Below are 26380 nucleotides of genomic sequence, written 5' to 3'. Positions count from 1 at the left end.
GAAATATGCCAAAAATTTTTACAGATACAATAGTGTGGTGCTGGAATGTGCGTGGAAATAATCCGGGGAGCGGGGAGTTGGTGGGGGTGAAACAAGATTGGCCCTGAGTTAATAATTACTGAAGCTGAGTGACAGGTACATGGAGGGGTCCTCATGGTATTTTTTTCTATATACATGCTTGAAAAACATCTACAATAAAACCTTTTTTTAAAAGTGTGCTGATAGTCCTGGCGAGATTTTGATTTCTGTAATGAGATAAAATTTGATTCTGTTCTTCTATTCTGTCAGTAAATATGTGTATCACTTTTTTGTGTTTTGGTTGGTTGGTTGGTTTGTTTGGAGACAGTGTCTCATTCTGTTGCCCAAGCTGGAATGCAGTGGCATGATCTCGGCTCACTACAGCTTCAACTTCTCAGACTCAAGCAATCCTTCGGCTTCAGCCTCCCAAGTAGATGAGATTATAGGCGTGTGCCACCATGTCTGGCTAATTTTTTGTATTTTTTATAGAGATGGGGTTTCACCATGTTACCCAAGCTGATCTCAAACTCCTGACCCCAAGTGATGCTCCCGCCTCGGCCTCCCAAAGTGCCGGGATTACAGGCGTGAGCCACCACACCAGGCCTATATTGCTTTATTCATGAAGCTGTCCCTTTCCCTAAATTGTGATTTTTAACTTGATTATTTTCTCTCCAGAAGTAGGCAATAAATTTAATTTTAACTTTTTTTTTCAATTATGATTCTTGTTTGCATCTAGCAAAAGACTGTATCGAGAAGAGTCTTCTATTACTAAAATTTCTGCCCACGGGCATACGTTCAAAAGAAAGCTGCGACAAGTTGGAGACTGCCGACGAAACCAATCATCTCCAGCCACTCGAGAAGCGCCAGAGGACAAGCTCTGTGGTGGAAGAGCATTTCCAAGCCTCCGTATCTCCCACTGAGGCAGCAACCCCTGCCACAGGAGACCGGAGTCCTGGCCTGGACACCCAGCCAAAGCTGCCATCCAGCAGCGGCCTTCCTGCTGCAGACGTGTCCCCTGCCACAGCTGAAGAGCCCTTGTCACCTTCCACACCCACCCGGCGGCCTCCCTTCACCCGAGGGCGGCTCCGGCTGCTCTCCTTTCGATCCATGGAGGAGGCCAGACTGGTGCCCACAGTGAAAGAGAAATACCCTGTGCTGAAGGACGTCATGGACTTCATTAAGGATCAGTCGCTCTCGCACAGGAGGTAAGCCAGTTGTTACCTTCCCGGCACTTTCTCTTTTTAAGCCGTAGGTACCCAGTCTAGTCAGAGGCTTGAAATGTGAAAACCGAGCAAATAATATTTAGGATAGATCAAGACTTGTTTTAGAATATTCAAGAAAATTTTTGATGGTTTTTTTTTTCTTTAAAGAAGTAATTTTTGGGTGGGCACAGTGGTTCATGCCTATAATTTCAGCAGTTTGGGAGGCTGAAGTGGGAGGATCACTTGGGGTCAAGAGTTCAAGACCAACCTGGGCAACATAGTGAGACCCCCGCCATCTACAAAAAAAATTTTTTTTAATTAGCTGAGGCTGGGCACAGTGGCTCACAGCTGTAATCCCAGCATTTTGGGAGGCTGAGGCAGGCGGATCACCTGAGGTCAGGAGTTCGAGACCCGCTTGGCCAACATGGTGAAACCCCATCTCTACTAAAAAGACAAAAATTAGCTGGGCGTAGTGGTGGACGCCTGTAATCCCAGCTACTTGGGAGGCTGAGGCAGCAGAATTGCTCGAACTTGGAAGGCGGAGGTTGCAGTGAGCCAAGATCACACCACTGTACTCCAGCCTGGGTGACAGAGCAAGACTCTGTCTCAAAAAAAAAAAAAAAAAAATTACCTGAGTGTGGTGGCACATGCCCATAGTCCCAGCTACCTGGAAAGCTGAGGCAGGAGGATCACTTGAGCCAGGTAGGTTGAGGCTACAGTAAGCCAAGATTATGCCACTTAACTCCAGCCTGGGTGATAGAGCAAGACTGTCTCAAATAAAAAATTTAAAAAAAGATATTTTTTCATGTAAGATTTATACATTATACTGTTTATAAAGTATATCTCAAGAATATACCATTAGAATTTTTAAAGGAAGCATTTTTTGGGTAGCTGCCACTTATAAATTTGTCTTATTTTAACCCAGGGAGAAATTTGGAGAGAGACATGGCCTCTCTATGTTACCCAGGCTGGCCTCGAATACCTGGGCTCAAGGAATCTTTCTGCATCAGAGGGTTACAGGCATGAGCCACCACACCCAGCCAGGATTTGATATTTTCCAACAAAAGTATTTGTTCGTAGGCCTACATCTCTGGAAGTATTGCATGTTTAAGTTAGTGAGGAATTTCCTGTCCTAAGGATTAAGGCTTTGTCTCTGTGGAAAGTGAAAATATCAGTGTTCCTTTTTAATTAATTAAGTTAAATAATGGGTTGTCGGACTTCTGGACAGTTCGCATGAACTGATTTGTAGTGCTGCTGAGTGATGACTTAAAAATAGTAAAGAGGTATTGGTACTCCTCCTACATGGTGTTTCTACTACCTCACAGTACTATTTCCTCTTTGATATATGGCATCAGGGCTTTGGCGGGGATGTTTTCCTTCTGCCCCAGCTCAAGAGTTTTCTGGGTGTTCCTAACTTGCGTTGTGTCTCCAGTGTTGTGAAGGTCCTTTCCCTGAGGAAAGCCCAGGCCCAGAGCATCCTGGACGTCCTGAGGATAACTCAGTACTGTGCAGAATCCCTTGGGCAGCCCCACTGCTTCCATCCACCTTTCATACTTTTCCTGTTGGAGCTTCTGACCTGCCAGAAAGATTTTACCAAGTAAGTACAAAGGACAGGTCCACAAGGAAAGCAGCAAAGATCATTGTAAATAAATCCTGATTGTCTTCTTGAATTAATAACTGCGTCATTTCTATGTAGGATACAAATGTACACTTTTGGTTAATTTATTCTCTCATTCCAAGGAAAGATGGGTTATATCCTTTTAATATGTAATGGCCAGGAACATGTTTATTCCTCCTGGTGAGTTGATCGGCTTTACTTTACCAGATGGTGAGAATTGCATTCCTCATGTACTCATGCATCATTTGGCTCCTGGAAGCTGTGAGCTAAATATAAGGCTTACAGAAATGATGTTAATCTGAGTACCTCAAAAGGTGGTTCTTAAGATTATCTTAATAAATATCTTTCGAGTGTCTAGTGTGCTAGAATGTCTTCTGGGTGTTAGTTATGCAGCAGTGGACAAGGCAGATTTTGTATTGAGAGAGAGACAATAAAAAATAAATAAATGAAGAAATACCAGATAGTGATATTGTTATGTGGTGATTAATACAGTGACCTAGTTTGGATGGTCAGGGAAGGCAGGCTGAGGAGATGAAAGCCAAGAGGTGAATGACCAGCTAAGATCAGAGGGAAGAGCCTTGAAGGCAGAAGGAACAGTGCAAAGGCTCCAGAGTGGGGAGTTAGTTCAAGGAACAGAGAGAAAACGATTGTGGCTGAGTGACGGGGAAAATGAGATGGGATAAGGTCAGAAAGGCAGGACCCTTATCACCATGAAGTATTTCAATTTTATACCGAGTTATAGTTGGGAAACCACTGGAGATTTTTAAGCCCAGGAGGATGACACTTTGTTTTACATTTACAAAAGGTGCCCGTGGCTACTGTGTGACAAGGAGTGGAAATAAGAAAAGCAGTTAGGAGTCTGTGGCAGTAGTCCAGGCAAGAGATGATGGTGGTTTGACCACAGAGTAGTACTGGAGATGGGGAGAAAAGGATAAGATTCAGAATATATTTTAGAGGTAGAATTGTCAGGACTTATGGACGGGTAAGATGGAGAGGGTAAATGAAGGAAAGGAATCATGGGAAATTCCTAGGATTTGGGAGTGAGTAACTGGTGATGCATTTTACTGAGGGAAAGAGTATGGAAGAAGCAGATTGGGGTGAAAATCAGAGGTTTTGTTTTGGCCATGTTAAGCTGGAAATGCTTTTTTGTAAAGACATCAAGTAAAGATATTGAGAAAACAGAGGTCAGAGTCTAAAGTTAAAGAAAGAAGTCAGGACTAGGGATAGAATTTGGATGCAGTTGACATGTAGATGGCATTTAAAGCCATAAGACCTCCTAGAAAGAGTGCAAAGATAGACAAGAAGGGGCCTAGGCCTGAGCCTTAGGGGCACTTTTTTACTTAGAAGTCAAGCAGAGGAAGGAGTGTCAGCTAAGGAGATCAAGAAGCAGTGGCCAGTCAGGTAGATAAAAAACCAAGGGATGCTGTTGTCCCAAAAGTCAAGAGAAGAATGCATCTGAAGAGAGAAGAATGTCAGGTGAGTGCCCTTTCTGGAAAAAAAAAAAAGATAAGAATGATCAGTTGTGTCAAATGCTGATGCGAGAGTTCAAAAGAGATAAAAACACACTGGATTTGGCAGCAGTCTAACTGGAGCCATTGGCCAAAAGGCCAGGGACAATGAGGGTGATAAAATGGAGAGAGAGACTACAGACATTTAGTTTAAGAAATTTGGCCTCAAAGGGAGCAGAGAAATGGGGAAGTTTTTGGAAGGTGATGTGAGCTCAACTGAGGGTTTTAAAGAGATGTAAGAGGACTTCTGTATGTTGGTGGGAATGAGTCAGTGATAAGGAAAGCTTAATGCAGGAAGAGAGGGGATAATTTGCAGTAGCAGTTGCATAAGTTGAGAGATTGGCCTTTGATTGAACCAGGGAGGCTCTGTCTGTAGTAGCGGGGGAGTCAGGACACACAGTGTTCACAAGTTGGCTGGTAGATATTTGGTGGTGCAAAGGTAAGGGAATTCCTATGTGATTGTTACTTTTCTTTATCAAGATACCTAAGTTTCTCTTCTAAAAAAATGTAAGGATAGTCATTGGAAAGAATGGAAGGATGAGGAGGAGGTAGCAGTGGCATAAGGAGAAGCAGGAAGGGTTTTTTGGTGGGGGTAGGGAGTTGGGTTTTTTTCGTTTTTTTTTTGTTTGTTTGTTTTGTGTTTTGAGACAAGAGTCTTGCTATGTTGCCCAGGCTGTAGTGCAGTGGCACCGTCTTGGCTCACTGCGGCCTCTGCCTCCCAGGTTCAAGTGATCCTCGTGCCTTGGCCTCGTGTGTGCCACCATGCCCAGCTGATTTTTGTATTTTTACTAGACACTGGCCTTCCCCCTGTTACAGCCAGGCTGGTCTCGAACTCCTGACCTCAACTGATCCTCCTGACACAGCCTCCCGAAGTGATGGGATTACAGGCGTGAGCTACCATGCCCGGCCTATGGGAAGGCTTTAGATAGAATGAAAATTGAGAAAGCCAGTCTACTGAATTGCCTGACAATTTTGAGTGCTTATTTGATTGTTACAGTTGCAAATTTAAAGTCATACTAGTCAGCTTGGTTGTGTGGTGTTTCCTCCACGATATTCAGCTGTTTTGATATAGGTATAAGATTTCTCAGGCAGGTACATGGAGGAAGGAAGGGACACGGGAGTTGGTGTTTGCTAAGGTATGATTAGGGGCCATGGAATCTAAGCTGAGAAGGGAGCAGAGAGAAAGCATGGCGGGAGTAGTAGATGGTGAACATGAGGCAGCATCGTGGGCTGCCACCCGTTGGTATTGAAGAAAGGGCTGCTGTTGGAGTCCTACCTGGGTGAGCAGGAAATCTGGGGTCAGAGTAGGGTGCTCTGGCGTCAGTGTATCAGAGATGGTGTCAGCATGTGATAGCAAGGTCCAGGAAATGACCATCAAACTGGGATGGCTAAGGGCGTGGAAGAGAAGATCACTGGAGATGAAGATGGCAGAGAATTGAGGGAAAAAAGAATGGAGACATCATTTTTATGGATGCTGAAGTCACCAAGATGGCCAGGATCATGGTAGAAAAGACAGTGAGGTTGGTGCCAGAGTCACCCATGAAGGGAAGCGGAGGGGTGAGCATGATTGTGTGGAGAGGATCCAATGAGGTAATTTGTGAAAAATACTTAACACAGTATCTGGCATCCAGGTAGTGGTGGGAGGGGCGGGTTTATATTCACAGAGAAGATAAATAATCTCATCTCCATGCTTCTGGGTGACTCGGCCCAGTCAAATGGATTCACTCGCTGCTCTGTGCTTTGCCTTCTGTAGGTATTATATGTGTATTTACTTCAGTGCCTGTGCCATTTTGTTCAGCTTACTGCCACTTGCTCTTTTTCATGTAATAAATCATGATTATTATTAAGAAAAGGATGTTCTGGCAATTAAGTGAATCAGTGATTTCCTCTGTTTCTAGTTATTTTGGACACTTGGAAGGCTGTGGTGCTGACCTACACAAAGAAATTCGAGACGCTTACTATCAACTTGTTCTGTTTTTGGTCAAAGCAGTTAAAGGATTTAGTAGCCTAAATGACAGGTACTGGATAACTTTATCACTTCTAGAGAAAAAAATGTATTGTTTTCTGATTATAAAGGAAACATATGTTCAGTGTCAAAAATACCAAAAAGCACAAAGAACAAAATAAAAATAACCTCTAATGTTATCACCTAGAGAGCTAATCACTAATGTTGACTTATTCATATATTTTCTTCCAGTCCTTTTTCTGTCTGGTATGTATATTTGCTTTTTAAGGGATGAGTCTGGGTTTTTCTAAGAATTTATAGCCTATTATTTTCTGTTTTGGTACATTAGGGGTTTTTGGTTTGTTTTGAGACAGGGCTTCATGCTGTCGCCCAGGCTAGAGTGCGGTGACTCAGTCGTGGCTCGCTGCAGCCTGGACCTCCCAGGCCCAATCGATCCACCCACCTCAGCTTCCTGAGTAGTTGGGACTACAGGCACATGCCACCATGCCCGGCTAATTTTCTTTATGTTTTGTAGAAATGGGATTTTGCCACGTTGCTCAGGCTGGCTTTGAGCTCCTGGGCTCAAGCAATCTGCCTGCCTCGGCCTCCCAAAGTGCTGGAATTAACAGGCGTGATCCACCACGCCCAGCCAGTCTATTATGTATTATGTGCAGTTTGAAAACTGGAGTATCACGCCGTTTCCCAGTCCTCTTAGCGAATGATTTAGACGTAAGCCTTAAATAAAAGGATTCTTCTGTAAATCTAAACCGCATCACCTTGGCTAATTTGGAACTGGCCCTGATCTTGCAGTTTATCAGGAGCTAATTTTTACTTCTCAGTTCTTTACCATAAGACACTGCTATGGTGGTCCTGCAGGGTGGAAACCTTACCTTACAGCTCTCAGAGTTCTTTTGCTTAAGCTGTGAAGAATGTTTGTGTGGAGTATGAGGAATTTGAAAGGAACCCAAACCAGCAATGTGAAGTTCCCTTCTGCTTTCAATTGCAAACCAGGTCATCTACTTGAATTGCTTCTGTTGCCTCAGTTGGTAATGGGCAGCTCTGCTAATGGTCACTTTCATGGCCCCTTTAGGTCCTTGCTGCCTGCCTTATCCTGTGTTCAAACAGCCCTGCTTCATCTTTTGGATATGGGCTGGGAACCCAGTGATCTCGCCTTCTTTGTTGATATTCAGTTACCAGATCTCCTCATGAAAATGTCACAGGAAAATATAAGTGTCCACGACAGTGTGATCAGGTAAGAGCATGGTCCTGCACTCTGCCGTTTCTAATGTAGGTTATGAAACACAAGGATCATAGTGGGGGTCGTTAAGAGCACAGACTCCAGAGCTAGACTGTCTGTGTCATTTCCTGGCTTTGCCACATCCTAGCCGAGTGGCCTTGCACAAGTCATATAATCCCTCTGTGCCTCACTTTCCTCATCTTCAGAGCTGGAGATATCAATGGTGCTGCCTCCGAGGCTTGCTGTGATGAATACCTGAGTTATATATTTCTGCGTTTAGAACAGCATCTGACGTGCAGTAGAGCTGTGTACATTGGTGGTGGTGGTCTCGTGAGCTCCGAGGCCGAGAATCCTCTGCATTTTGGTGATCTTAGTATAGCTTGTTGAATTGGGAAATCCTTTTCCATAATTTTTGTTACATGTATGTGTGATGTTAGCCACTCTTAACTTCTTGCACATTGTAAGGACCTAAGTTAGAAAAACATCGTGTATGAAGATTTTTTTTTTCCTTCAATTTGACCAGTATCTCTCCACTCTACTCAAGTTCACTTCCCTATTTGCAGCCGTTCATGTGTAGAAAAGAAAGAGAATGGGAGAGGGAATGCGCTAAGAGGAGAAAACTGGGAGAAAGTAAGTGAATGAGTCAACTCTGGGACAGTTTCCACTTTCTCAGGAGAGCTGTTCCGAGGGAAAAGGGGACAGAATTAGAGCTGTCTCTTTAGTTCATGAACCTCAGCCGTTGCCTCACTGTTACAGCTCCGATGGCAGAGACGGGGGACAGCACTGGGGGGCATCAGCTTGTGGTTCTTGGCTGTGGGCCTGCTTGCGGTTTCTCGTTTCGTCTCCCTGTATGCCACGGTCCTCAGGGAAGGAAGCACGCCCTTTACAGCAAGCGCTCATAGCACCTAGCCCAAAGCTTGAGCATAGGCCTAAAACCATTTTGTTGGAATGCATGAATGAACGAATGTGTATTTATAGCTTGGTAAATATTTTGTATTTGCTGTCAAGCAAATCTCTTTCTGTTTAAAGTTCTGGTTGTTAAAACAAGCTGTAAACCAAAATTATGGAAATTTATAATTTTGCATCCAAAAGGAGCTTATAAGATTATCTCCCTGAAGCTGTTTATTTGAAGTGAGGAAACTGTCTATGGCTATGCCACTCTGAATGCACCTGATCGCATCTGAAATGGGGAAACTGAGGACCAGAGCTGAGTCACTTGTCAAGGTCTCACAGTAGCTGGTGGTAGAGCTGAAGTCACGGTGTCTCCTGATTCCCTTCTCATACTGATTCCACCAGGATATGCTGAGCGTGTCTAAATCAGACTTTAAAACAACAACAACAACAAAAAAACACCTAACTTTATTTGGCCCTAGTGCCTGGCACATAGTAGGTTCACCATAAATGACTGTCCAGTGGAATTATGCCGTGTGGCACAGCCTTCAAACTCTTCATTTCTCATCCCTTGTAGTCTGCTCTGGAAAGGGTTTCTCCTCCTTTCCTGGCATGTATCTGCCAGATATTTGACAAATCCAGGGGCTTTGAAAAGCCGTTGACCTTTCCCTCCCAGAAGCCGAAAAATGCCCAATATTATAGACCCATAGATACAGAGTCTGCTAACCAGTACTTTCCTTGGTGATTGGGAGAGGCTTGCTTTTCTCTCTTTATGTTCTTTCAGCCAGTGGAGTGAAGAAGATGAGCTTGCTGATGCCAAGCAGAATTCAGAATGGATGGATGAGTGTCAGGATGGCATGTTTGAGGCCTGGTATGAAAAAATAGCCCAGGAAGATCCAGAGAAGCAGAGGAAAGTAAGACCTCTCAACTAGAGTACTCTGAAGTGATTTGCTAGGAGTTTGGAGAGGAGAGTTTGCCTGGGGGGGTGCTGGCAGGCTCTTGCCTGCGAGGGCTGCAGGTGGCATTCAATACCCTAGCAAAGGGGTCCCCAACCGCTGAATGCAGCTGAATGCAGGCTGTGAGCGTCGGGCAAGCGAGGGAGGCTGAGCTCCGCCTCCTGGCAGATCAGCTGTGGCATTGGATTTTCACGGGAGCACGAGCCCACAATAAACTGCGCATGCGAGGGATCTAGTTTGTACACGAGGGATCTAGTTTGTGCGCTCCTTTTGAGAATCTAATGCCTGATGATCTGAGGTGGAACAGTCTCATCCCGAAACCATCCCTCACCCGGTCCTGTGCAGAAATTGTCTTCCACAAAACTGGTTCCTGGTGCCAAAACGGGGAACCACTGCCCTAGCGTCTGGTGTTTAACCTTTAACCTGAGGGGCTGTAAATGCTGATTTGACCACACCCAGAGTGGCTGCCTGCCATAGAACTAGACTCATTGGAAAATTGACTCTTAAAGCTGATGTACAATATGAGGTGCCAATTTACTAATTTACAGTGAGAAGTAGAATTGCTGGAGGGCCTGAGCTCTAGTGTCCTTGGGGCAGCACATTCTCCTCCTGTAGACAAGCAGCGTGGGAGGCCACATTTCCATCAGAAGGCTGCCTGGTGAGCATGGGAGCAGCCATATATATGGAGAGGGCATCAGAGCTGCATGATTCAGATGTGCGAAGGCACAGGCTCAGATAGCCCACTCTGTCTATCTCCACGTCAGGTGTGACATCCATCACTACCACATGTGCCAAGCATCTGCTGCCTCAGATTCATTCATTTTCTAAGTATCGAGTGCCTACTATGTGCCAGCCACTTTGTTCACATAGCACCATGGTGGTGCTTGGATGGAGCTTGCCAAGTGGGCCGTTGTGGCTTTTTCTCTCTCATATGTTAATACCTTTTGGGAGTCATTCTGTAGTTCTAAGGTGACTTGGCACATTTGCTCTGGTCTACTGTATGGTGACTTAACTGATTTTGATCATTTCCAGGCCCTAAAGAGAAACGATACTGTAGTCCAAGTACTTTCCAGTAAAGCAATTTGTTTGCTCATGAAACAGTACCCAGACTATCCCTGCAGAAAGTGTGCCTCTAAGTGCCAGGGACAGTACTCCTTTTGTAGTATCTGTGAACACTACCATTGTCCAATCAAGTACTCAAGCCAGAAACTTTCTTCCCTTTTACTGATCCCCATATCCAGTCAGTCACCAAGGTTTCTGCCTTCTGCCTCAACACCTCAGATCTACGCACCTTTCACCATCCCGCTTACTACTCAGTCCCAGCCCTTATGATGTGCCATGGGGTTCCTTTCACGCTTTGGTCATGGTCAGTCTCCCTAAATCCAGGCTTGCCTCCTTTGATCCATTCTTTCCTCAGCTTCCAGAAGAACCATTAGAGCACTCCAGTCTGGTCACATTACTCTTCTATTTAAAAACAGTCTGTAACTCCTGAGACTAACATTGAAAGACGCTTTGTGGTTCAACCTTTCTCTCTTCGTCTGACTATTCCCCTCTGTACTGTATTCTACACACTGAGTCGTACCAAGTTCATAAACCCATCTCTGGTCCCCTTTTCGCTCTCAGATTTGCTATTCCTGCCTGACATATCCACCTCCCTTATCCCCACCCAGCTAGTACCTGTTTGTCCTTCGGGTCTCAGCTGAGGAATTACCTCCTTCAGAAAACCCATTGGTAGCCATAGTCCTCTGTTCCCTAAGCCTCCTGAATTTTCCTGTGAAAGCACTGGTCATACGAAATGGTCATCACCTCCTTGACAGAATTCCCAGCTAGACACTGAGGAGCTTATTCATCATCAAATCCTAGCACCCAGTACAATGCCTGGAACATCTTCAGTACCTATTGAATGGAGGAATTGATGAGTGAATTGTGGCCACTTTAGAAAATCTATCAGTTAATTGTATTTGTTTGGCCTTACAGATGCACATGTTTATTGCTCGCTACTGTGACCTGTTGAATGTGGACATCTCTTGTGATGGGTGTGATGAGATTGCCCCCTGGCATCGATACCGGTGTCTGCAGTGCAGCGACATGGATCTCTGCAAAACTTGCTTCCTAGGTAAATTTCATGAACTGAGTATGCCGTATCCAAAGGTAATAGTCATTTCTAATTTCTATGATCTTGTCATTTTTAAAAACTCTCAGTGTACTAAATAAAAATACTGCCCAGTGGTGTTTTCTCTGACTTCCTGGTGAACATGAGCCTTATCTCCTCAACTAGATGAAAAGCTCCACAGCCCTAATATCTGTCGTCCTTCCTTCTTCTATCATGCTGGGTGTAGCCACTTAATAAACACGTGGGACCAATGTATGTATGTTCAATGGAGTTTTCAGGAAATAGTGTTTGCTTCTGAATCATGCAGTGTTTACATGTAGCAAAATACACACACACACACACACACACACACACACACACACACACACACAAGCAAGCTTCAAAAATCCTCTCATACACTTGACTTATAGGTGCTGAGGTAAAACAGATCCACAGTAGTGCACACCTGAGTGGCCTTTTTGTGCATGGCCCAGCGGTAAAAGACACAGCCCTTGCCTTGGAACCATCTACAGTCCAGCAGGAAGACTGGACAGATCCACAGAACGTCTGTTCCAGTACAAGAATGTGTGTGCTGAGTTATAAATGAGGGTACAGATTGTTTCTAGAGAAGTTTAGAAGCAGCAGCAGCATTGCTGCAGGGAAGGCTTGTGAAGGAGGTGGAATGAGAATTGGTCTTTGAAGAAAGTTAGAACTGGATGATGTGTAGGAAACGTTGGGGATGGTGTCACCATCAAGGACATGGCAAACCCTGGGACAGGAGTGTCTGTAGTGAGTTTAGATGGACATGCTGAAGTGTTTGCCCAACTAAGTGTTGGATTAAGACAGGTAGGCCCTGATTGTGGGACCCCAAGATACTAGGCTAAGGAGTTTGAATAGTCTAGAGACAGCAGGGAAGGTGTTTTTGTTTGTTTGTTTTTGTTTTTGTTTTGAGACGGAGTCTCCTTCTGTCACCCAGGCTGGAGTGCGGTGGTGAGATCTCAGCTCACTGCAAGCTCCACCTTCCGGGTTTACGCCATTCTCCTGCCTCAGCCTCCCGAGTAGCTGGGACTACAGGCGCCCACCACCAAGCCCGGCTAATTTGTTTGTATTTTTTAGGGGAGATGGGGTTTCACCGTGTTAGCCAGGATGGTCTCGATCTCCTGACTTCATGATCCGCCCACCTTGGCTTCCTAAAGTGCTGGGATTACAGGCGTGAGCCACCGCACCTGGCCTAGGGGAAGGTTTTTGAAGTCGGTATTATTAATAACATGATAAGAGCTATGCTAGAGGAAGGTGGTTCTATCTGTATTAAGAGTCTCCTTTAGGAAATCAGTCACAGTATTCACATGGGCATGGGAGCCTGGACTGGGTTTGTGGCGGTGGGAATGAACAGAAGTGGGCCAGGCGCGAGGAGCATTCTGCAGGGTCCATGACAGAGTTTAGAGTGAGAAGGGCCCAAGGGCCTTAGTGTGAGAAGACCAGTGCCGTCCATCTCTTTCATGACTGTTATTCTCTCACGCACTGGGTCTGGGTCTGGGTTTTGTTTTTTTTTTTTTCTTCTTCGAGACAAGGTCTCACTCTGTCACTCAGGCTAGAGTGCAGTGGCGCCATCTCAGCTCACTGCAACTTCCGCCTCCTGGGTTCAAGTGATGTTCCTGCTTCAGCCTCCCAAGTAGCTGGGAGTACAGTTGCCTACCACCACATGTGGCTAGTTTTTGTATTTTTAGTGGAGACGAGGTTTTACCATATTGCACAGGCTGGTCTTGAACTCTTAGACTCAAGTGATCTGCCTGCCTCAGCCTCCCAAAGTGCTGGGATTACAAGTGTGAGCCACAATGCCTGGCCCTTTATTTATTTATTTAGGAAGTCTGTTTTCATCTGTGATTCTGGAGTGAAAAAAGAAGACCAAATATCCTGACCAGTCCCCAGTGCTTGTTAACAGGAATACATCAAGAGAGGCTTGCTCTTTGTTAGTGGAGGGGTCATAGGAGACAGCTCACAAATTAACAATTAGACTTGTTTCCACCAAACAGCAGTCCTGATAATATATTTGATCTCACTGTACCATTGCCAAGAAATTCTGTGCCAAGAATCTCACTCATATGCCTCGAGCCACCCAGGCAGAGCACCGTGTCTCCAGAGAATGTGTGTGGGCCCTGTATCCCTGAGCAGTCACTTGGGAGCAGCCCTGGCGCTGCGATTGGTTTGGGTTTGGAAACTAGCCGGTCTAGGAGCCCTCTGCCTTATCCGCTCACGCTGCTTTGTTTCTCCCCAGGTGGGGTGAAGCCTGAGGGCCATGGAGATGACCATGAAATGGTCAACATGGAGTTCACCTGTGACCACTGCCAGGGTTTGATCATAGGCCGGAGGATGAATTGCAATGTTTGCGATGACTTTGATCTTTGCTATGGATGCTATGCAGCAAAGAAATACTCCTACGGGTATGTCTCAAATGACCGTCACCACGAAGCCTTTTCTTTACAAGTTCCTTCACTTGAAAAGGGACTTCTTTCTTTTTATAAAAAAACTTTTTAATTAAAAATTTAAAGATAACCAAAAGTAAAGAGACTAACACACTGAACCTTCATGTACCCATTACCCAGATTCAGCAGTTAGGAAGATTTTGTAATGTGTGCTTAGTTTATTCCTTTTTTTTTTTTTTCTATGTTAAAGTATTTTAAAGCCAATTCCAGGACCGGGCGTGGTGGCTTACACCTGTAATCCCAGCACTTTGAGAGGCTGAGGTGGGCACATCGCTTGAGGTCAGGAGTTTGAGATCAGCCTGCCCAACATGGAGAAACCCCATCTCTACTAAAAATACAAAAATTAGCTGGGTGTGGTGGCGGGCACCTGTAATCCCTTCACTTTGAAAGGCCAAGGCGGACACATCACTTGAGGTCAGGAGTTCGAGATCAGCCTGCCCAACATGGAGAAACACCGTTTTTACTAAAAATGCAAAAATTAGCTGGGTATGGTGTCGGGCACCTGTAATCCCAGCTACTTGGGAGGCTGAGGCATGAGAAACGCTTGAACCTGGGAGGCAGAGGTTGCAGTGAGCTGAAATTGCGCCACTGCACTCCAGCCTGGGCGACAGAGCGAGACTCCATCTCAAATTAAATAAATAAATAAATAAATAAAGCAAATTCCAGGCCTTAAATTATTTCCTTCCTACATACTTTATACCCCCTTTTAAAAATTATGGGTTTTTTTCACATTACCAGAATGCTATTACCACACCTTCCAAAATCACAATAAACAATTCTTCCTTAGCCCAATTTCCACAGACAATCTCTGGGGATTGTGAAACCCTGAAAGGTATGTCCTGTGCTTGTGCTTCTTCATTCTTCTGGGGAGAGGGCCCACACCTTTCTTTACATTTTCAGTAACCGCATCCTAGAGGTGACTAATGCCCAGTTGTGACCACATGCTCCCGAGGCCCTGTGCTCCTGTTTGGAGCCTCATAAGCTTTTGGAGGCTTGTAAGATTTAAACGTGTCTTGCCTTTGCAGCCATTTGCCTACCCACAGCATCACGGCCCACCCGATGGTAACCATTCGGATCAGTGACCGGCAGAGGCTCATCCAGCCATATATCCATAACTACTCCTGGCTGCTCTTCGCTGCCCTGGCTCTCTATAGCGCCCACCTGACCAGTGCAGAGGATGTGGATGGGGAGAAGCTGGACCCCCAGACCCGCAGCAGTGCCACCACCTTGCGGAGCCAGTGCATGCAGCTCGTCGGGGACTGTCTGATGAAGGCTCACCAGGGGAAAGGTGACTTCCCCATGCCCAGAAACCAAAACCGGCCCTCAGTTGCTGGTGAAAAAAAGCCTTGGCAGATGTAAAATACTAAGCTTAGTTTACAGGTGACAAAATCCAGTTTTCCACTAAAGGTGCTTACCCTGGTTTGGAACTTAATTTTAATTCCCCGATGGATTTTAGAGAAATGTTGGCATTGAAGTAACATTTATTTTCTCTGAAACTAATAGTAATTAATACCTCAAACTAATTTTAAATAATAATTAAAACTGTTTGTATCTGTGGATGCAATCTAAGATTTGAATCTGTCAGACTTTACTGAAAGAATCCAGACTTGTTAACCTGGAGTGTGAGTCTGCTTCCACACAACTGTACTCTAGGTAAGAGCCGTTTACGAGTAAAATAGTTCAGCGATATATCAGCATGAATCTGACTTGACTAAGGAGTGGTGGGAAGAAAACAACTTGAAAGTTAAACCTTGGAGACATCTAAGTTCCTTCAGATAATGGCATCCCCATTCGAGTCAACGTTAGGGAACCAGACCTGTGTTAGAAAGCAGATGGGTCATGCCAGCACCTTAGAGCAATTCCCTTACCCATTTGCCAGTGGGAATTCAGCAGTCTGGTTGTGTGGGGCGACTATAAAAGTATAATGTTGGTTATTTTCTAAATAGACAATCCTGTTATATGTTTTTTCTTCTGTTAATAAAGTGCAGGTATCCCTTGCTATTCTGCCTCTCACCATCTGAGAGGTGGAGCTGAGTAGATTTAGACGGTGAGGGATGTTCGTGTTGAGTACTCTAGGATTTGGTTTTGTTCAGAACTCATTTATCTATTTCTATATAATGGCAAAGTAACTTATGGCACTTGCTGAAAATAACTCTTGTTATAAAACTTTTAACCATTCTCTTATTTGCTTCCCATATAGGTCTTAAAGCCCTAGCTCTGCTTGGTATATTGCCAGATGGTGACTCTATCCCAGAAGATCAGGCCCTACCAGCCACTGCGCCCACCCAAGCATCAGAGGAGCAGCTAGAGAAGAAAACTGTGCAGGGTGCTGAGCTGTCAGAAGCAGGCAATGTAAATGGCGATTCTCTACTACACAGAATTACAGGTTGAACTCTAGAGAGAGCCATCCACTCGGTGTAACATAGCAGAGAGGTTAAGAGCACAGACTCCTAACCCAGACTGCTGGATTCAGATGCCTGCTCCATCAAACCTTGGGCATGTTATTATCATCTCTTCAGTGTTTGTTTTCTTTTCTTTTCTTTTCTTTTTTTTTTTTGAAACAGGGTCTCACTCTGTCTCCCAGGCTGGAGTACAGTGGCATGATCTCAGCTCACTGCAGCCTTGACCTCCCCAGGCCGAAGCGGTCCTCCCACCTCATCCTTCTGAGTACCTGGGGCCACAGGCATACGCCACCATGCCTGGCTAATTTCTGTATTTTTTGTAGAGACAGGGTTTGGCCATGTTGCCCAGAGTGGTCTTGAACTCCTGGGCTCAAGTGATCTGCCGTCCACATTTTTCCCAAAGTGATGGGATTACCCTGTCTCTACTAAAAATACAACAACAAAAAAAAAATTAGCTGGCCTGGTGTCATGTGCCTGTAGTCCCAGCTACTCGGGAGGCAGGGATTCGCTTGAACCCAGGAGGCGGAGGTTGCAGTGAGCCGAGATAGCACCACTACACTGCAGCCTGGGCAACACAGCAAGACTCCGTCTCAAAAAAAAAAAAGAAAGAAAGAAAGAAGAAAGAAATTCATTCCTAGCCCATGGTGTATACTGTATCTGTGTAGCTGTACCTATATTCAGTCAACAATTAGGTGTTACTGAATGCTTACTGTTTACCAGGTAGACACAGGAATTTACACGTAGTTGCATAAACAGAAAAGCCTGTCTGGATCCAGGTATGACCTGTGATAACCTAAAGGTTGTTTTGTGGAAGAGCACCCTGTTGTTTCTGTGATGCTGCCTCCAGAGCTTGAGTTTCTGCTGAAAAGGCGCTTGACTGCTACAGGGGTCGCTGATGTTGCTGTCCTCTGCCTCTCAGGTTGCTAGTTCAAGGCTTCCCCCATCTGGTGGTTGTGGTTCACCAGTATCCCGTTGTCATGTGGAGGAATACAAAAGCAAAACGGGCCAGCAGAAACATGAACATTTTTATTATTTCCATTCAGTCAGAGAGTCAGTAGAAGATAGGCCACATAATCATCAAGCCTGTCTCTCAACCGTCCACATTTCTTCCATGAAACCCTTTCTGTAGGCGGCACTTTAACCACCCACGGATTATGATGGGAACAAAGAGAGCATTTTTAGGAGAAATGGGATTAATCAGTAGTCCTCACCTTTGAGCCTGGGAATATTTGTATCTTCTCCTGAGCTCTCAGCATCTTACAACTAACCTGCCACCCATAAGCACTGTGCTTCCCCGTTTATATTTTTATTTATATCAGAATGGACTCACAGGGTTTTTTATGTTTTCTTTTATTCAATGGATTAAAATCTGTTACTTTTCTTCTTTTTTTTTTTTTTTGAGTCAGGGTCTCACTCTGTTTCCCAGGCAGTGGTGTGATGGTGTGATGTTGGCTCACTGCAGCCTCCGCCTTCTGGGCTCCAATGATCCTCCCACCTCAGCCTCCTGAGTAGCTGGGATTACAGGTGCCCACCACCACACCCAGCTAATTTTTTGTATTTTTAATAGAGACAGGGTTTCACCATGTTAACCAGGATGGTCTCGATCTCCTGACCTCATGATCTGCCCGCCTCAGCCTCCCAAAGTGCTGGGATTACAGGCGTGAGCCACTGTGCCCGGCCACTTTTCTTATTTGTTTTTTTTGTTGTTGTTTTTGTGTTTTTTTTGAGACAGGGTGTCACTCTGTTGCCCAGGCTGGAGTGCAGTGGTGTGATCTCGGCTCACTGCAACCTCCACCTCCTGGGTTCCCAACAATCCTCCCGCCTCAGCCTCTCAAGTAACTGGGACTGCAGGTGCCCGCCACCACGCCAGCTAATTTTTGTAGCTTTTATAGGGATGGGGTTTTGCCATGTTACCCAGCTGGTCTCCAACTCCTGGACTCAAGCATTCCGTCTGCCTCAGCCTCCCAAAGTGCTAGGATTACAGGCCTGAGCCACTGTGCCCGACCCATTATTTATTTCGATGCTCAAATTGTCCCATGTTTGGGCAGTGGAAACTGCCCCTCGCTGGCTTTTGTGTTCTTTTGATATGTTGCCGTTATTTTTTGAACACTTCCTTAATTTTTGATAGAGAAAGATGTTTCAGGCTCGTTTTAGGCCTTCCCTGCCTCAGGATTGAAGTGGGAGTTTTTCCAAAGAGGTCCCAGGGCATTGTTTTTATTCTTGAGCCATTCCCACCTTGTGGGTCCCCTTCCCACCAGCAGCCAGGTGCAGCCAGGATATCCTGCCTCTGGCTCAGCATCGTAGTCTTCTAGTGAGGCCACAAGCAATTTCCAGCACTGTCCCCACAACTGAACCTGAGTGTTGCCACTATAGTGGCCATAAGGACCGTATCCCATTGGGGCTTCTAGGACAGATCACTGTTTTTCAACTCTCACTTGCTTCTAAGCAACCCCAGGGCCCTGGTAAGGGTATCTACCCTTACTCCCTCCAGTGACTAGAGATACTTCTTGTTTTGAACAACTGAGAAACCAACCTTAGCCAGAGGCATTATCCAGAAGATTCTGTCTACAGTGTCCTGTGATAACAGGAAAAAAGATGAGCCAGAACTTCGGAATTATATTGTCTTCACAAGTGACACATGGTACAAGGAGTATGGTGTCAGGTCTTTTCAGAGGGTACATTTAACAAAGCAAGTAGCTCTCCCAGTTTCATTCCTCTCTTAGGACAGTCTTATAGTCATATTTTTCTCAGCAAGAGGTTGAAGGTAGGATTGATGTTGAGGTTACATATGCAGAGAGGGGAGGATGAGTTAGGTACCCCTGGGAGACTGCATGCCTCCTCCTAAATGTTTGGTGTTGCATAACACTCCACCTTGGGCCCCAAAGAGTGAAAGTCATGTTTGACCTTCTCCGACTTGAAGCTGGGGTGCCTCCACCATGCACAGAAGACTCCCCATGTAACCACAGTTCCACACATAAGCCTGTGTAACAATAGGGAAAGGCACCCTGAGGGTCCCGGGAGTGCAGCCAATCACAGGGGGGATTCTGAGTGACTGCTCAGGAAACGCAGCTGACGATTGTCACCTTGCCCATCTGGGCAGCTCGCTAGACTCCCGATTCCAGAACAGTTTCCCACCTCCAGGGAGGGCCTGTTTAACAAGTCTCATTGCCAAAATGGGATTCTCAAAAGGGCACCAAAGGTATGTTTATTCTGTTTTTTAAAATAAAGAGGCTGGGCGCGGTGGCTCATGCCTGTAATCCCAGCCCTTTGGGAGGCTGAGGTAGGGGGATCACAAGGTTAGGAGATCGAGACCATCCTGGCTAACACGGTGAAACCTCATCTCTACTAAAAATACAAAAAATTAGCTGGGCGTGATGGCAGCGCCTGTAGTCCCAGCTACTCGGGAGGCTGAGGCAGGAGAATGGCGTGAACCCAGGAGGCAGGGCTTGCAGTGAGCCGAGATGGCGCCACTATACTCCAGCATGGGTGACAGAGCGAGTCTCCATCTCAAAAAAAAATGAAAAAGAGCTAGGAAAGAATGCTAAAACCTGGTAGAGAGGGTGTGAGTAGTTAGGTTTAGGAGTAGCATCCGGTTTTGTTTGATCGAGTGACATGTGTGGTTGGCTTTCTGTACACCTTCCATGTTAATTAACAAAGACAAATTCTATATAAAACTAAGAGAGGAAATATATACAGCCCACAGCTCTGTCCCATAGCCCACAGAACGCCAGTTTCTACAGCAGTAAAATAGCTTCATCTACGGCAGTGAAAACAATGTCATATTTCTAGGCTATAGAATTGATGTAGTCTTATCTTCATCATATTAAAGATGATGTTAGATATCAAGAATTTTCTAGTTCTGTAAATAAAGATTTGTTTGGTTTTCATACTGAAGAAAACAAAGTACATTAACGATAGTCACCAGAGTGTACTAGAAGGGAAGTCACAACTTTTTATACTTACAGAGTCAAAAGAAAAAAAGAATTTCACAGCTTTGTCTTTTTCCTCAGGAAACAACTTTCCACACTTGGTTTCTGAAAGCGAAATAGATTGTATGAGAGGTTTTTAATAGAACTGTTTCTTATAGGACTGCAGGCTCTGACAGAGGGACGTTTGGAAGATGGGAGATGCAATGCAATGGTTACTATCTTATTTTTTTTTGAGACACAGTCCTGCTCTGTCACCCAGGCTGCAGGGCAGTCGGCGCAATCTCGGCTCACTACAACCTCCTCCTGGGTTGAAGCGATTCTCCTGCCTTAGCCTCCCGAGTAGCTGGGACTACAGGCGCGTGCCACCACGCCCAGCTAATTTTTGTATTTTTAGTAGAGATGGGGTTTCGCCATGTTGGCCAGGCTGGTCTTGAACTCCTGACTTACAGGGATCTGCCTGCCTTGGCCTCCCAAAGTGCTGGAATTACAGGCATAAGCCATCACGCCCGGCCCAATGGTTACTGTCTTAATTAGAATATAGATTTATCGTAAGAAATGAGTGGCATAGGCCAGGCGTAGTAGCTCACGCCTGTAATCCCAGCACTTTAAGAGGACGAAGTGGGCAGATAATGAGGTCAAGAGATTGATACCATCCTGGCCAATATGGTGAAACCCCGTCTCTACTAAAAATACAAAAATTAGCTGGGCGTGGTGGCACACGCCTGTAGTCCCAGCTACTCGGGAGGCTAAGGCAGGAGGATCGCCTGAACCTGGAAGGTGGAGGTTGCAGTGAGCCGAGATCGCGCCACCGCACTCTAGTCTGGTGATAGAGTGAGACTCTTAACTCAAAAAAACACACAAAGAAAAAAGAAATGAGTGACATTTTCTAATGGCGTTCAAAAGTTTTTTAGTCTCTGAAGACTGGCTAATCATGAAAAAGTTATCATAATCATGGAGCAAACTCTGTTATAAGAAACCTTAATTCCTTTACACTTTTGTGTTTTTAGGGAAAGAGAGCTGTTCATGAGGAAGTCAGACCCGCAGATTTCAAGCAGAGAAGTAAGGCAGATAAAGGTGTGTCGTTAACAAAGGATCCTTCGTGCCAGACCCAGATTTCAGATTCACCTGCAGATGCTAGCACACCTACAGGACTTCCAGGTAACGACTCTTTGACCATTATCTTGATCTCTTTCGTCTTAAAATGCACATATATATATATATACCCATCCCTGAGCTGTTTGTGGCACACAGCTTGACATTGGCTAGACGCCAGGGGTGCGTGGTTTCTCAGTTCTGTTCAGATGGTGCTGATGACACTTCGAACGTCATCTTTCCTCACTTTGACTGATTTCCTACGTTATTTATTTCCTGTATTTACTAAGTGCCTTCTATATGCCAAGCACTGTGCTAGACCTTGGGGATGAAACAGGGACCGAATCAGACAGACAGACACATGGTTCCTGCCCTCATGGAGCTCACAGTCTAGGAAGCCTTAAGACAAAGGTGCAAGTAACTGTAATTCGAGGCGGACTGAGGTGTAAGTGGCTGTTAATAGTGATTGGTGTCTCTCTGGGGCAGACTGTATCCTCATAAAGCTTTACAGGGGGAGAGATCTAGGGGACCTTGAATGTGCTAGGATCTGCAATGGGGATGGGCATTCGAAGAAGAAAGGACAACATGAGCAAAGGCCCCAAAGTGGAGAAGTCCCTCTTGGCAGGTGTGTAGGGATGGAGTGGAACACTAGAGGATGATAAAGGAGAGATGCTGCCAAAGGCCTCAGCCTGCCAGAGGATAGCAGCAGCAAGGTCAGAGCTGGCTTAGGAGGATTGAAGAGCATGCTGTGGGCTCAGGAGACTGGAGGGAAGTCCCAGCCTCCTCCTCATGGTGGCCCAGGAGTGCAGGATCTTCCCCACCTTCCTGCTCTGTGATGGCGGGGTGAGCACCTGGCGTTCTGCCCTCTCTGTCTGATGCTCATCTGTGCAGTGTGTATAATTCTGAGTTCCAGAAAACAGTCTGACACTCCACATCTGTCCACATCACCAAAATTCACTGGAGTCTAAGTCCCCTGAGGATCAGCATCCTGTTCCATAGGCAGCTTATTCATTCGTCAAGTATTAAGTACCTGCCATGCTCCAGAAACGTCTCTAGGTGCCTGAGATGCATCACTGAAAGAAACAACATTCTGAAGGAAGGCAGACAGTAAACAATAAATATAAATTGTGTGGAAGGTGAAAAGGTGAACTGTGAGCGCAGCAGAGCAGGCTCGGGGAAATGGGGAGGCGGCTTGAGAGAGCTAGGGGAGGACAGGCTTGCTTTTAAACAGGGCTCAGGCGGCCTCCTGGAGAAGGAAACAGCTGAGTGTAGACATGCCCAGCCGTAGGCTTTTAAAATCCCAGCTTCAGGCCGGACGCGGTGGCTCACGCCTGTAATCCCAGCACTTTACGAGGCTGAGGCGGGTGGATCACTTGAGGTCAAGAGTTCAAGACCAGCCTGGCCAACATGGTGAAACCCCGTCTCTACTAGAAATACAAAAATTAGCTGGGCAAGGCGGCACACGCCTGTAATCCCAGCTACTCGGAGGGCTGAGGTAGGAGAATGGCTTGAACCCGGGAGGTGGAGGTTGCAGTGAGCCAAGATCAAACCATTGCACTCCAGCCTGGGTGACAGCGAGACTCCCTCTCAAATTTAAAAAATAAATGAATAAAATTCCAGCTTTGTTCCATAGCGGCATAGGGGACAGTGCAGTGGTTTACTTGCCTCTTCATGCATTAGAGACCCAGGCACATTCTGAAAGTTTGTTTTACTGCTTAGATGCTGAAGATTCCGAAGCATCATCTCAGAAGCCCAGAGAGGAAAAAGCAGTTACTCCAAGCCCTGAGCAAGTGTTTGCTGAGTGTTCCCAGAAGAGGATTTTGGGATTACTGGCAGCCATGTTACCTCCCTTAAAGTCGGTAAGGGCAATTTATTTTTGAAAGAGGGGGTGGTGGTATGCATAGAAAAAAGTTTTGGAAAGCCATATACTGAAACAAATCATGATAATCATCTCTGTATCCTTAAGGGTAGGATTAGAAGTTATAATTATTTTCTTCTGACCCTTTTTATATTTTGTAAATATATGTGTGTGTGTGTATAAAACAATATGTTTATATAATGCTTATAATGATTTTTTCTACCTTTTTATTTTGAAAAGTTTTAAGCTCATAGAAAACTTCAAAGAATAATGAATGAAGATCTTCACCTAGATTCACCAGTTGTTAATATTTTGCTTTATCTCTGTTTATATTTTTTCCTGAACTTTTGAAAGTCAGTTGAAGCCATCATTGACACTTCATCCTCAATACTTCTCTCCTTAAAGTACATTCTGCTATATAACCACAGTGTCATCATTATGCTGAAAATTTTTAACGTTGATAGAATAGTTTTATACATGTAGCCTAAATACAGATATTCTCAATTATCCCCAAAATGTGCTTTACAGGTTGTTTGTTTTTTTATTTTTTAAATCAGGATCCACTTAAAAATTCCATTGTATTTAGATGTCATGCTGACTTTGTCTTTAATCTGCTTCCCTTGCCTTTTTTTAAACTTTCAAAACATTGACATTTTAAAGACTCTGGACAGTTTAGATATGCCTTCATTATTCTTTTTCATAATTTTCTAGACTGTTCCTGTAGATATATTTTTTCCATATGAACTTTAGTGCCATATTTATCATGTTAAAGAAAAGATCCTGTTAGCTTTTTCACTGAGCTGATAGTGAATTTATTTATTAATTTAGGAATAGCTGACAATCTTTACAGTGGTCTCCTGCTTTTTCTAGTAAACAGAGAGGAATCAGAGACAAAGCTAGCAGGCTGCTGAAACAGGATTTTGCAAGCTGGCAGGGCTTTGGGGAAGGGAAAGTGCCCACAGGACCCAAGGTTTGGTCCTCAGAGTTTTGAGTCCAAGGACTTTTTTTCTAGCAGTTTGCCTGGAGATGCTCAGACTCAGAGGAGTCAACTTTTACATGGGAGTTGAGGCTGGTTTGTAAGTCAGTCACAATTCACAGGGGTATGTGTCTGGCAGAAAAATCAGTATGTGTTCCCTCTTGGTGTGGAAACCCCTCCAGAAGACCACACTGTAGCTCAGAAGGTTGTATGGTGCATGTGGAACTACAATGAGGAGAACACGATATTTTGAAGACATGTTTCTATTCACCTAGATGAATTGGCCACACCTGTCTAGGTAGCTGGTAATTCACCTCTGAAATCAGCACCCTCAGGCTTCGACAGCGCAGTCGCTATCCTGGTCTTTGCCTTCCCTTCCCTCCCTAATCTTTGGAGGGTGAGCAGGCACATCAGCCCAAGCCTTCTCTCTTAATAGCCATGACTGATTTCTGCTAACTTTAGCTGCCTCTGTGTCAGTTAGAGCTGCACCTTTTCCATAGCTCACTGGGCAGCATGTTGAGCAACCATCTTGGGGTGGGGCCCTTCTGCAATTGGCTCTTAGCCTTTTTATGTTGATTTTACCAATTTCACTGTAAGAGTGAACTTTTCCTCACTGTGTCTCATCTTTTTTTTCTTTTTTTTTTTTTTTTTTTTTTTTGAGACGGAGTCTCGCCCTATCGCCCAGGCTGAAGTGCAGTGGCGCGATCTCAGCTCACTGCAAACTCCGCCTCCCGGGTTCACGCCATTCTCCTGCCTCAGCCTCCCGAGTAGGTGGGACTACAGGTGCCCGCCACCGTGCCCGACTGATTTTCTGTATTCTTAGTAGAGACGGGGTTTCACCGTGTTAGCCAGGATGGTCTCTATCTCCTGACCTTGTGATCCACCCACCTCGGCCTCCCAAAGTGCTGGGATTACAGGCGTGAGCCACTGCGCCCAGCTGGCAGCCAGCTTACTTGTAATGGGATGACCTGGTTAACTACTCTGTGCCAGCCAACTGTCCCCATCCCAGCCCTCCCCCAGTGCACATTTTTCCCTGCCCCTTCCTAAGTTATTTTCTCCTTCTTTTTGTAATTATTCATGAAGTCTGTATCGTATTTCTTATAGAAACATGGTTATAGTTATATTTTTACCCACTTTTTTCAGCCTGTATTTCTCTCTTATTTAACAGTGTAACCTTTTTACCTTCTCTTCCAAACAAAATGAGACCCTTTATTCCTAAAGTTGAGATGCTTTTCTATTTCCCTCATCATATCCCAAGTGTGCAAATTATCTATAATTTTAGCTCTGGATCATTTGGTTGCTTGGCTGCTTTGGAGTTTCGTGTTGTATCTTTTGAATTTTGCCTCTCTCAAACTACTTTTAGAATTTTAGACCATATGGTAATTAATTATTGATAGTTACAGTGTTGGCTGCACATTATTTATTAGTTACTATTTCTTCCTTCTGAATTATTTATTCCAATTCATTTTTTGTTGTGCTAAAATACTTCCTCAAATACTTTTTGAGGAAAGGCTACATGTAAAGATGGGAAGACAGTCTGGGTGTGGAATTACAGGGACTCAGTCCTTTTCCTCCAGACCCCTGCGACATTGCTGCATAGTCTTCCACTATCTAGAACGACCGATGAGAAGTCCAATATTAACATGACGTCAACTGATTTTTTTGCCTAAATATTTTCTTTTTTTACCCTTGGAATTCAGACGTTTCATTAGACCGTGTTAAAATAAACCTTTCTCTGTGAGAAAGGTTTTGTAAAGTAATTTTTAAAAAGATGTTCTCGGCCAGGTGCGGTGACTCACGCCTGTAATCCTAGCACTTTGGGAGGCCAAGGCGGGCAGATCATGAGGTCAGGAGATCGAGACCATCCTGGCTAACATGGTGAAACCCCATCTCTACTAAAAATACAAAAAAATTAGCCAGGCATGGTGGCGGGTGCCTGTAGTCCCAGCTACTCGGGAGGCTGAGGCAGGAGAATGGCGTGAACCCAGGAGGCGGAGCTTGCAGTGAGCCGAGATCGCGCCTCTGCACTCCAGCCTGGGTGACAGAGAAAGACTCCGTCTCAAAAAAAAAAAAAAAAAAAAAAAAGATGTTCTCTTTCTATGTTCCTTCCCAGCATCATTTGCTTTTCTGATTAAAAAAAAAAAAATCTATTTTTACTTCAGCTAAGGAAATG

At 45.0% G+C, this 26380-nt stretch overlaps 1 protein-coding gene across 8 annotated transcripts in view; it reads left to right on the top strand.

Annotated features, from left to right (window-relative positions):
• Nucleotides 1-26380, top strand: part of ZZEF1 (zinc finger ZZ-type and EF-hand domain containing 1) — a 140767-nt gene that overhangs the window by 77624 nt on the left and 36763 nt on the right. For all 8 annotated transcript variants that reach the window (XR_012425143.1, XM_074018267.1, XM_074018266.1 and 5 more), the window contains 11 exons: nucleotides 755-1223; nucleotides 2653-2817; nucleotides 6245-6364; nucleotides 7382-7543; nucleotides 9204-9333; nucleotides 11353-11491; nucleotides 13743-13908; nucleotides 14976-15238; nucleotides 16151-16302; nucleotides 21289-21439; nucleotides 23093-23232. Coding sequence is in view for 7 of the 8 variants with exons in the window: in XM_074018267.1 (XP_073874368.1) it covers nucleotides 755-1223; nucleotides 2653-2817; nucleotides 6245-6364; nucleotides 7382-7543; nucleotides 9204-9333; nucleotides 11353-11491; nucleotides 13743-13908; nucleotides 14976-15238; nucleotides 16151-16302; nucleotides 21289-21439; nucleotides 23093-23232 (2057 nt within the window). In the remaining variant the exon portion in view is untranslated. The remainder of the gene's footprint in view (nucleotides 1-754; nucleotides 1224-2652; nucleotides 2818-6244; nucleotides 6365-7381; nucleotides 7544-9203; nucleotides 9334-11352; nucleotides 11492-13742; nucleotides 13909-14975; nucleotides 15239-16150; nucleotides 16303-21288; nucleotides 21440-23092; nucleotides 23233-26380) is intronic.

This window comes from Macaca fascicularis, chromosome 16 (genome assembly GCF_037993035.2).
Source record: "Macaca fascicularis isolate 582-1 chromosome 16, T2T-MFA8v1.1".
In the NCBI taxonomy this organism is placed as follows: domain Eukaryota; kingdom Metazoa; phylum Chordata; class Mammalia; order Primates; family Cercopithecidae; genus Macaca; species Macaca fascicularis.
This window is presented reverse-complemented; position numbering and strand designations above follow the sequence as displayed.